The sequence below is a fragment of the Oreochromis niloticus genome, linkage group LG3 (genome assembly GCF_001858045.2).
Source record: "Oreochromis niloticus isolate F11D_XX linkage group LG3, O_niloticus_UMD_NMBU, whole genome shotgun sequence".
NCBI lineage: Eukaryota > Metazoa > Chordata > Actinopteri > Cichliformes > Cichlidae > Oreochromis > Oreochromis niloticus.
This window is the reverse complement of record NC_031967.2, coordinates 68,774,984-68,787,037: the sequence shown is the minus strand read 5'-3', so window position 1 is coordinate 68,787,037 and position 12,054 is coordinate 68,774,984. Positions and strand designations below refer to the sequence as shown.

General features: G+C 40.7%; 2 protein-coding genes across 2 annotated transcripts in view; both read left to right on the top strand.

Annotated features, from left to right (window-relative positions):
• LOC109201241 (signal-regulatory protein beta-2) overlaps positions 1-12,054 on the top strand; it is a 58,977-nt gene that overhangs the window by 31,074 nt on the left and 15,849 nt on the right. The gene's annotated exons all lie outside the window — the stretch shown is intronic.
• LOC102075924 (selection and upkeep of intraepithelial T-cells protein 7) lies at positions 602-5,221 on the top strand. Its single transcript, XM_005464095.4, has 3 exons — positions 602-1,095; positions 2,989-3,324; positions 3,563-5,221. The coding sequence occupies exons 1-3, from the start codon at positions 1,023-1,025 to the stop codon at positions 3,730-3,732; spliced, it is 579 nt and encodes a 192-aa protein (XP_005464152.1). The 5' UTR covers positions 602-1,022; the 3' UTR covers positions 3,733-5,221.

Sequence of the window (12,054 nt, the reverse complement as noted above, 5' to 3'; positions counted from 1 at the left end):
CACTTGAATCAAAGAGCACCCCCACTCATTCGGCTCACTTGTGGTTCCCTGTCTCTATATATGAACCCTGCCACTACAAGCTGTTCGTTCTTGTTTACGTGTCCCTTCCTCAGTTCATCCACTTCTCCTTAGTACATGAGGATCTGCCCTGCCTGGGAGCAGCCAGCAGCCCACTTCTAAGGCCTTCCCCGATCTGCAGCCTTATTTCATGCTCAAACCATCATCTACCAGAAATGCTGTCAAACCTAAAACATGAGTTTGCAGTCTCACCAGGTTGAGCACGTTTTTTTTGTGTTTCCAGGAGATTCAAAGACTCATCATAGTAGAATGAAGGACGATGATATTTTATATTTTTTCTAAATCACCAAATGAACACATGAACATTCCTGTTACAAACGGGCTCAGTTTGTGCTTCATTCAGTGTTTTTATTCATTAGAAAATCAGAAAATCTAAACCACACTGAAAACATGCTGTGAATCAAACAGTCAGTGAAAACGCTTAAAGACGATTTTAACCTGAAACACTGAACAGAAACTGCTCCTGACAGTTTTAGTTTTTATTTTAAGTTGTGTCTCGATTCATTACTGATGCTCAGCAGAGAAACACAGAGACATTAGATCCTCCTGTTCTCTCTGCAGAGGAGTCTTACCTGGTAATGCTATTTTCTGGTGATCTCATCGTCAGTGGGAGGTGACTGCATACCTCCATAGCATGAGTTACCATGGTAATGTACCCAGGTAAGAAGTGAAACACATTTGTAGTACATAAAACCCAATGTTAACCCCGAAGTTATGTGAATACCTCAAAATGCTGCCTCACAGCACAGACCTGTGACAAGAACCAGAAGAAATTTAATTTTTCTCTGCAACGCGCCAACGAGTGACGTGGAGTGACGTCATGGATTAAACAGAAAGTAGATCGATGAGTGTCAGTCAGTTTTCCGCCGTTTGTACCTGCGCTATAGAGGATCAAACAGGTCGTGTTTTCCCGGGATATTTTGGACGTACCGAGTGACACTACAATGACTCCGTTAACATCAGCCGGTCTCTGCGTGGCTCTGCTGTTTGTCTGTGTCGTGGATTTGGCCTCTTCAGGTGAGCTCTCCTTCAGGTACTACTTCCTGTTTCAACTTCACGAACAAGGCCCTGAAACATCACGCTCTCTTTTAATGTAAAAATGTTGAATCTCCCCTAGGCTGTGCCTTATGTCCGTGTAGTGACCGAAAAATGCTTTTTAATTATCAGAAGGATAGATTAAAAAACGTATACGCAGGTTGTGTAAGCTGTCTCAGGACACCTGAGCTACGAGGCAGGGGTGAGGTCAGGTAAACGAAAAGCCCCTGTTACCCTGCCTGCTAACGGCACTAAGGCAAGGTGTGTACCTGAATTAGAGTTTTTACTCTTTACTGAAATCAAACTCTTCTTTTCCTGTTTGGTTCGGTTGGTTTGTGCAGGTGTGAACACAGTATCACACTCAGGTGTGGACCGCAACAACCGCACCGAGACCCTCAGGAGGAGGCGGTCTCGATGTGGTTCGTTTATGGTGTGAACGTGATCCCAAACACCTGCACGGGCGCGTTACAGGTTTGGGTTCAAAACGTCCCGTAGCTATGTGTGCTTTATATTCTCAATACAGGAAGGAAGTGCAGATATGCAAAGGTCTGTGAGGGTCAGTAACCTGCCCTGAAACGACTTTCTGTTTTCACTAACAGCACACTTTACCTTCCGTGACATCTGACCAATGAGCGGGCTCAGCGTTCTCACGTGGTTTGTAGTGACGTATTTTCTCTGTGTGGAAACAAATCAAACCAGTTTACAAACTCAACAGTTGACATGCTGACTGTAAACTCCGCCCACTATGTCGCACCTGATCCCGAATCCCGATGGAGCCAAAACGGTAAAAGTTTCCTTTAAAGAGGAAGAAACGTACAGCTCTGAAATGACATCATCATAAAACCGCAGCACAGCAACAAACAGGAGCAAAGTGAGGAGAAATATGATGTTCAATTATCTTCATATATTCTGATCTTCATTTAGATGGATTCTGTGTGCAGAAACAATCATGTCAGAGATCTTTAACCTCTGACAGAAGTGCTGAGCATCCGAATAAAATACAAATAAATAAAACAAATAAATTTAATAAAAAATAATAACACAGAATAACCACCTCCACTGGAGCCACAGGTGCAGTTCTCTCTGCCCCACAGCAGAGACTCAGTCTTCAGCTCCCAGCCTGTCAAACTTGGCTGACTAAGAGTCAGCTCTCACGTGTGTTTGCTGCTCTATTTGAGTGAGATTTGATCTTATTGAGATGTATTAAGGAAATTACAATGGGAATAATTTTAGCCAGGTTCGTATTAGATAAATTATCAATCAATCAATCAAAACTTTATTTATATAGCACATTTAAAGACCAGAAGTACACAAAAGTGCTTCTCAATAGTAAAATTATTCACTCAGCTTTGCAGTCTTGTTGAAATTCAATATGCTGGTTATTTTTCCAGTTTTGCTCATATTTTCACTTTCCCTCAACACGCTCACTTTTAAATCCGCCTCCTCTTTGCTCTCTGTGTGTGACCTGAACCACTGCTCTCGCTGTCTTTGGAGTATCTGCGGGAGCAGGCTGAAGATTCAGATAATTGATAAATGATATCTCGCCTTAGTCTTGCTCTGTATTTTATCCTTTTCCACACCTTCACTATCTATATGCTTGCTGTCTTATTCAGCAGGGAGACCCAGAACTCTTTCGGTACTTTCATAAGACACAAGGACATAAACACTGATTACATACAAACAGGAGTCAAACCTGATAAACTGCATCAAAGGTTTGGTGACTTTGTCCAAAATAAAGTTCAAGAAGGTTTTTTTTTTTTTTCTGTCCTCTGTGTCAGCAGAGCTCTCTGGTCTCTGATCCTCTCTCTGATTGGCTGCTGTAGAAGTGAACAGTTGTACTTTAACCTCTTTGCTGTGTGTTGTTTCCTCTTTCAGAACAGACAACCATCACAGCTGAGTCTGGACAGAAGAACGTCACTCTGACTTGTCGAGTTCCATCAGACAAAACCATCAGAGCTGTGAAGTGGAGCAGAACTGACCTGGGAGATAATTATGTGCTTTTGTACCGGGACGAGCAGCTGGATCCAGAAAACCAGCATCCATCTTTTAAGAACCGGGTGGACCTGCAGGACAGACAGATGAAGGATGGAGAAGTGTCTTTGATTCTGAAAAATGTGACGACTGCTGATGATGGATCATACAATTGTAAAATATTCAACGGAGTGACAAAATTATGGGAGAGCATCAACACTGTCATCTTGATTGTTCCAGGTGAGTGAGTAGAGTTGAGTGTGTGTGTGATCAGAGGTGAAGCTGCTTCCTGGTTGTTGATGTTTGTTTCTAAAGATGTTGTTGATGAGACTTTGTAGAAAGCAGCTGGTCTGAGTGATGTGATCAGAGTGCAGTAGATAATGTCTGACAGCAGTTTGAAGAGGAAATGGATTCTGTTCTGTTCTTCACTCATCACCTACCTGACAGCTGACACCTCACACCTGTTTCTCACTTGCAGGTCAGACAGGAGGAGACACAGAGGATGGATCTGTTGGACTGATTGTTGGTCTGTCAGTTTCTTCTGTTCTTCTTGTTGCTGCTGTTGTTGGATTTTTGATCTACAGAAAACGTGAGAAAACAAAGAGTCGGGATCCGTACCAGCCTCCTGCTGAACTGCAGCCTGTTTGAAACGTCTCAGAGTTTGTTTGTTTTTTACAGCTGAACTGTTGATCCAGACTGTCAGTAGTGTTATTGTTACATGTGGAACATTCAAGACTTCATAATTCAAACAAAGAAAAGTTACAAATCTCAGAATAAGAACAGTGATATTCAACAACAAAAACCATTTTATGTCACAAACATCTTCTTTGTCTCTGATGTCAACAGAAATAAGTTTGTTCACAGTGATGAGTTCAGCGTCGTCTCTGTCTCAATATCAGAATCAGTGAGTTTGTTCCATCTTCAGGTTCAGCTGTTTGTAAGGTCAGACTCACAGACTGATCCTCATGTTTAGATGTTACACAATAATTACAGACACTGACTGACAACACAAACACAACACAAAGTGCTCAGGGTCCATTTATCAGCTAGAACTGAGTGACTGAATAATCTGATATTATTATGAAACCAAAGAGAAATGTGTTACATGGAGCTGCAGAGTCACATGTTTCCTCCTCTGATCTATGAAGCCTTAACTTGTTCCTCCATGAAGGAAACTCTTCAGTTTAAACACGTCAAGATTATTTGTTATTTACTTTTTATATCAGTTTGTTTATTAATAGTTTTACACGTGTTACTCTTGAATGTTTGTCTTTGCTTCCTGTGGCTGTAATTTTTTTCTGATCTGCTGTTTGAGTGTGTGCAGATTTGATCTCACCTTGAATGTAACAATGTGAACATTTATACATTTAACTTGACATTATTACAACCTGTGATCTGTGGAAGCTCAGTAGCTCCTCTCAGAGGTAGGAGATAAATGACAGAGTTGAAACCCTGGCAGTTCATGGAATATCAGTATGAGGTGTGTTACTGAGCACAACACTGTACACAGTTTTTCTGTGTTAACATCTTTGTGCCTACCATGTGAAACAAGCATGTTAAATAAGAACATTGTGAAATTATTGGAATGTTAAAGAGTTACAAGTTGAAGCTGTTCTTTTGTACTGTGAAGTGATAAACCATGTATTTCATGATAGACTTTCTAGGCTTTAGTGCTACTAAAACATGCTGTTCTCCTGTAAAGTGCAAGAACAGATTCTGTTCATATCCACAGCATAAACATAATCTCTGAAAGGTCGGTGGGTCTGTCTGTCAGTCAGTCACAGATGGACAGTTTGATCATTTTAAACACACTCAAATAACATATTCATGAAAAAAGAAAGTTTTTTAAAGAGTCCTCCTCCTTCTGTATATTTCAGTGTTGGCTAGTCTTATTTTGCATGCTGAAGGTTGTTAATTCTTTTTCAGCTTCCAATTGTAATCCAACCTGTGGATTCAGTATAGTGTGTTACATTATTAGGATCAATGATTTTGTTTTAGCTGCCAAGTTCACATTCATGTCAGTGTCGAAATGTATTTTCTTTACATTTGTTGTACTTCTGGAACATCCAGGTTTTTGTTGTTTCAAACAAAGAAAAGTTAGCAAATCTTGACATTAAAAAAATTGTACAATTATTAATTAATTATGTATTTTTGTATGATTGGGTAAATGCTTTACCAGAAGGGGCAGTATAGACATACAGGTGTAGGCAAGAGCCTGTTATTATAATTTACCAAGTACTCAAATCATTTGAGGAGAGCTGCCATTAACAGATGTGGCTGGTGGATATAAAGCTTGGATATAAAACTACGTGTGTTTGCCCACCTCCGGCTTAAACAAGTCTCTAGCTATTTCTGCTAGGTAAATAATTATTAGCAGTAGAGTCTCTGACCTATAAGGCAATGAATCACTCATGAGTTCCTGTATAGGAGTAGCTGGGATCTAATTGATTTATTTAAAAAACAAAAAACAAACTACAGAAGCTTCATTGATGATCTGTGTATCTGTGTTGGTATTCAAAGTCCAACATCTCCCTCTAGTGGTCATATATAAACCATGTGTGAGGATGGTGTTAATGTAAAATGTGAATCATAGTGTTCCAGTCAGTCATCAGTGTGTCTCTGCACAGCTGTAATTAAAATGTGTTCAGAGGGCCTCAGTGTCTGAATGGTTCCAGTTCAGCTCCATAACAGCAGCGTCCCTGGTTTGATTCCTGTGTTTCAGCTCATATCTGCCTCTCTCACTGAGGGGGACGTAACTACATGGACATGGATTTGTTCATCAACCAAACTACAGATCACTGAGAGCAGAGGACATTTGATTGTTTTGATTATGGTTTTATTTATTATACTTGGAGCGGATTTTTTTAATTTTTTTAATGCAGAGATCACTTGCATTTTTACACAAATAAAAAAGTAACTTCCCATATCGGTGTTTGAACCAATAGAAAGCTGGTGCTCAGAGGAAGAGGGCGGGCTTTACTTGGTGTGAGTGACAGAAATGAAAAAAGCTCAAATGAGTGAGAAGGACGATGAAGGAAACATCTGTGCTGTGTCTGCTCTGTAAGTAGAATCTCTGTGTTTGTTTGAATTCTTGTACTTTGACTGTCTGCTCTCCTGATAACTGATGATGGAGGAGAAGACATGAAAAACAAATCAGGCTGAATTCAAGTTCAAAACACCACGAGGACCAACTGCAGGTCTGAACTGACTCTTTATCTTTGCTCAGGAGTCGAGGAAACACAGCAGGCAGTGAAAAGATCAAATCATTCACTCATTATATCAACACAGCTGAGAGTTTGAAACATGGAATTTAACATTTTCATTAATTTAGTCAACTATAACTGCCTTTAAACTCTTGTGCCGCACAAAGTGACCGTTAGTGTTTGTGGTTTAGCCGTTTGTGGTTTAAACAGAAACTAAAGGAGCCCCTTTTTTCTTTTTCTGGGGGACAGAAAAGAAGAAGTTGCAGGCGTTTCCTCACAGGGTTGCCAATCTTATAAGGGGAAGTAACATGTCTGTGACCACAGGGCATAAATCTAAAGCAATTTGATTAAATTCCATCTTTTAAACACCATTAATAAATACATGAAGTTAATTTAGACCAGTGTTCACTGCTCCTTTTAACTGTCTTCACTCATTTTTATGAATGGATTTGACTTCAGTGACACTGGATCCCATCAGGAAATATTAGAAACTAAACTAAACATTTAATTTTTGTTTACAGGTTGTTTATTCCTCTTTAAATAAAACTCCAGTCTTTGTAATGAAATCACGTTTTTCTCTTTTATTTTATTAGGAGAAAAATATTTCACTGATCTTAAATGTCATATTGTAATTATATTCAGTGATTGTAACTGAGTACTTTTACTCTGCTTTTCTAGTACATCTTTTCATTGACATCTTAATCCTGGGTTCTCCTGAGCTTGAATCTGAACGTCAGACAAACCATTGACAGCTGGAGACATGAGCCTCAGACCATCTCACCATCATCATCATCATCATCATCACCATCGCCATCACCATGAGGTATGTAGTTTTTATTTACAGGAGCGCAGACAGCAGCTTCATGACCAGGTGAGGATTGTTCCCTCAGCATTTACGAAGCATAATATCTGAAGCTGATTCAGTGTGTTTGCATTTTATAAAGATTGACCGTAATTTTTAAATGTAAGGCCCTCAGAGACGTCATCAGAAAAAACAAAACAAAGTGATAATGAAACTGCTGTCAGTCAGTCGTCCATTTACTTTATCCACTCTGAGGACAGAGGACAAGCTGAAAGTCTGAGCTTCAATCCCAGCATCTCTGTATGTTTAAAATCCACTGCGGTGCTGTACAGAGACATTTTACAAAAACATATGGACCTAACTGCATTTATATTTCTTCTCTTCTTCACAAGTTAACTGCAGACTAGATTTAAAATTAAATAAATATAACAAAGGTCCTGGGTTTGAGTCCTCCATCTGGCCAGTGTCTGTGTTGGTTCTCTTCAGGTACGCAGACTTCCTCCCACAGCCCAAAGCCTGAATCACTCAACCAATCAAGTGTGAATGGTAGCCCATGTTAGCTCTGTGACTCACTGGGGTACCTCATCTTTTGCCCGATGGCAACACCTCTGAATTAGGATCCTTGGGATGTTATTTATTTATTTTAATTTAAAATGTGAATTATAGTGTTCTATCAGTCATCAGAACCAAACAGAAGGATTTAATTTTTCAGGGTCATAAAAATAATTATGATAATTTCAGCCTACAAATAATGTATCTTTTCCTATAAACGTGTCCTCTGAGATCAAACTCTAATTAGAAGCAAGCATTCTGTTATATATATAATTATTATTATTATTACATCTCTCTCTGTAGCCCACCTTTCAGACAATCACTGGCATGAGAATCACGGATTCATATGTCCTCAGCTACTTTGTCATGTTACCTCTGTCTATGTTGTGCCTGATTATGGAGATAGCTTGATTAGTTTTTGTCTTGGTAAGGCTAATAGATGCAGGAGTGTTCACACATAGCTGTAAGCCATATATCTTTAAGGATGATGTTGTACGATGACTTGACATGATATTAAAGTGTTTAGGATGATAGTTTAGGGTATATTTGGTGTTTTAAAATAGGCAGTATAAACGTTTTAACTATTTGTGGATTTAGAAGGAATGGCTACAGAGAAATCCTGGTGTAGGCCTACTAATGGATAAAGGACTTAAGTGGATCGGACCAATCAAGCTCCTCTTTTTGTCAGCATAAAGATATTATAACTAATCCCTGAGATATTTTAGTGTAAGTAAACAGAGAGCAGTTTCAACAATACCTCCTATTTTTTGCCCACCGGGACTTCTGTCTGTCACTCCTACTCTTATGCTGGAATTTTTCCAAGACAAGTATTCTGGAACAGGAATCGTAGTGGATCCTGTCAAAATAAAAGCACACGCACAGCTTCGCTTTCCGTCCCAGTGGAAATTTGTCAAAGCAAACGTCTCGTTGACATCGAAACTGTGTTTTCTGACAGAGAACTGGGCAAGAGGGCAGCAGAAGTGACAACAAATACAGCACATAGCAATAGAACAAACACACCTGACACTCAGCCCAGGTACGTCAACGCCTGCGCATATGGATGCACACTCACTGATGAACCGTACATGACAATACAGATTATTTTACATAGAAATCCATTTTGGCTGCCGAATATTCATATTTATAAACGTTTTTAGACTTACAAAAAAAAAAACATAGGAACACCGGGACGCAGGCTGCTGGAGAACAACTGTTGGACAGATTATGCCAATCCACCGGCCCGCACAATCTGGATTGTGATGGGGTCAGAATGGCAAGTAGTAGTGGAGGGTTTTCTGATGAGAGGAAATGGATGTTGATTGGCATAAAGTTGGACATGGTAGGAAGGCAGGGGTTAGGAAGGATAAGTTGAAATCTGTGCCGACAGGGAAGCGGGCACTTGAAGAGGAAGATGCTTGGCATGATGACAGGAAGAAAGTACTGATGGAAGAAATTAAATTAATATTGAAATTTAAACCTGGGAATGACATAGCAGGAGTGAGTCCAGTTGCTCTGACAAATGGATTAAAGAAAGGGATCGGTGATGTTGAGCTAAGGTGCTCAGAGACGGGTGTTTGTTTGTTAAATGTAAAAAGAATAAAGAACAAAAGAATAAAGTGCTCAAGTTGCAAACACTTTGTAAGAAGGAGATTATGGACAGGAAGGTGGCTGGTGAGAGAAGAGGATGTAGAGGAGTGATTTCAGGTATTCCCGTTGGGGAAAATCTAGAGGAGTTGAGGAAGTTGATGAAAGGAGAAAAGTGGATAGTCCGTCAGTACTGCTTGAGCCAGAGAAAATCATGGTGGGGTACATGAGTTTTACTGTCCGTGTTTATGTTCCTCCTCCATTCAGTAGCTATAAATGTCAGAGGTTTGGTCACATAGCTAGTGTGTGTAAAGGAAGAGTGCTGTGTGGAAGATGCGGGGGAGAACATCTGTATGGTGAATGCGCCAGTAGTCAGGTTAAGTGTTGCAACTGTGGGGGACCACATGCAGCAGCGTATGGTGGTGCACAGTAAGGAAGCAGGCAGCAGAAGTTCAACACATTTAAACAGAGGAGAGGATATCTTATGCAGAAGCTTTGAAGAGAGTTAATAACAAGGGCAGAAGTCCTGATGAGGAATAAGGAATTGGTGATGGCAGAGGGATGGAGGAGAAAGGCAGGAACCCTCCTGAAGTCCAAATGGATAAATGTGTCTTGTTCTTGGTGTATGTCATTAATTGTTCCGAACAAGCCAAAAAAAAAAAAAAAGACAGGATTTGTCTTGGGATAAAATACATTCAGATCTTAGTCATGGAGAAGGTACATCAGACCCACAAGTTATAACTTAATGCTTATTCTTCAATGGAACGCTAGGAGCCTTATTGCAAATGGGCAAGAACTGAAGGGCTTTATTTGTGCACTAAATTTGAAGCCGGATATCATATGTGTACAAGAAACATGGCTTAAACCAAGTTTAGATTTTGTTATTCAAGGATATTAAAGTATTCACTAGGACAGGGTGGGTAAAAATGGAGGAAGATGTGCAATGGTTATTAGGATTAAGTATAGTCAGCTAGATACTGCAGTGGAGCTAGAGGTGATAGTTGTAGATGTATGGACTAGGACAGGAAGTATCAAAGTAATTAATTTTTTATAATCTGTTTAAAAAGTTGGAGAGGAGAGAACTGGAAATACTTCTAGGGGGTTGGAGGGGGAAAATAGTTTGGTGTGGGGATTTTAACGCACACAGCACGGGGGCAACAGAATGACACTAATGGGAAAGTGGTAGAGGATGTAGTTGAGGAGAAGGATTTGGTGGTTTTGAATACTGGCTCTACCACAAGGGTGGATTTGGTAAGAGGTACGGAGTCGTGTCCTGACGTTACAGGTTTCACAATGTTTGCCAGGTAGGAGCACATGGAAAGTGGTAAAAGAGAGTAAAAATAGTACAATTGGTAGTGATCATTATCCAATAGTTATTGATATTTGTGTAGACACTTATGTGACACGAGAAGAAAGACAGAGGAAATGGAGGTTTGAGGAAGCAAACTGGTGTTTGTTTAAAACATTAAGCGAATGGAAATTGAAAGACGTTAATTTTGGACCACCCATTGATCAGTTAACGTCTACTATCAGATTGTGATTGATGCAGCAACAGCATCCATCCCAAAGAAAAGTGGCAGTAAAAGGATAAAGGTAGTGCCATGGTGGACGCAAGAGTGTACAACTGTGATCCAAGCATTTAAAACGCTGAAAAGAGCACTGTGTGTTGAGAATCTGATACACTAGAAAAGGAAACAGGCAGAAGTAAGAAAGGTAGTTAAATCAGCTAAGAGGGAATATTGGAGGAAGTATTGTGATACTTTGGGGAGATCAACACCTTTGGAGAGAGTATGGACAAAAACGTCTGGGAAGAGGAAAGAGTATGGTTATCCAGTAATGAAAGATAATGAATGAATATTAGTTGATAATAAGAGTAAAGCTGAATTATTGGCAAGAGCATTTGCAAAAGTTCACAGCAAAGAGAATTTAAGTACTGCAGAAATCAGGGGAAGAGAAGAAACACAAAGGAAACATTTGGAGGCCCTACAAGATATGAGGAATATGAAGGTCTGATAAATATAATGTAGCATCATGATGCTAACGGAGTCGTGGCTAACACCGCTAACTCCGGACACGAGCGTGACACTACCGGGATTCCAGATGCTGCGAGCGGACAGGACGAGAGAGAGCGGTAAGAGGAAAGGAGGGGGACTGGCAGTGTTTGTGAATGACAGATGGTGTAACCCTGGGCACATCACTGTAAAAGAACAACTCTGCAGCAGAGACATTGAGCTGTTAGCCGTTAGCATGCGTCCGTACTACCTGCCCCGGGAATTCTCGCATGTTATCGCGATAACAGCGTATGTCCCCCCCTCGGCCAACGCGGATGCAGCCTGTGACTCTCTCCACTCTGTGGTCAGCAGACTGCAAACACAATCTCCGAGAGCCCTTCTCATAATATCAGGGGACTTCAATCATGCCTCACTGGACTCCACACTGCCCACCTTCACCCAGTATGTGACCTGCCCAACCAGAGACAATAAAACACTGGACTTACTGTATGCCAATGCTGAAGAGGCATACAGTTCATCACCTCTCCCTCCCCTAGGCAGATCTGATCACAACCTGGTGCACCTTGTCCCTGTGTATGAGCCCTTAGTGCGCAGGGAGCCACCAGCCACCCGCACAGTGCAGAGATGGTCGGAGGAGAGCGAGGAGGCTCTTAAGGATTGTTTTGAGTCGACTGTGTGGGAGGTGATCTGTGACGACCACGGAGAGGACATCGACAGCCTTACTACATGCATTACTGACTATATTAATTTCTGTGTGGATAACACCGTACCTACCAGGACTGTACGGTGTTTCTCCAACAACAAACCCTGGATTACT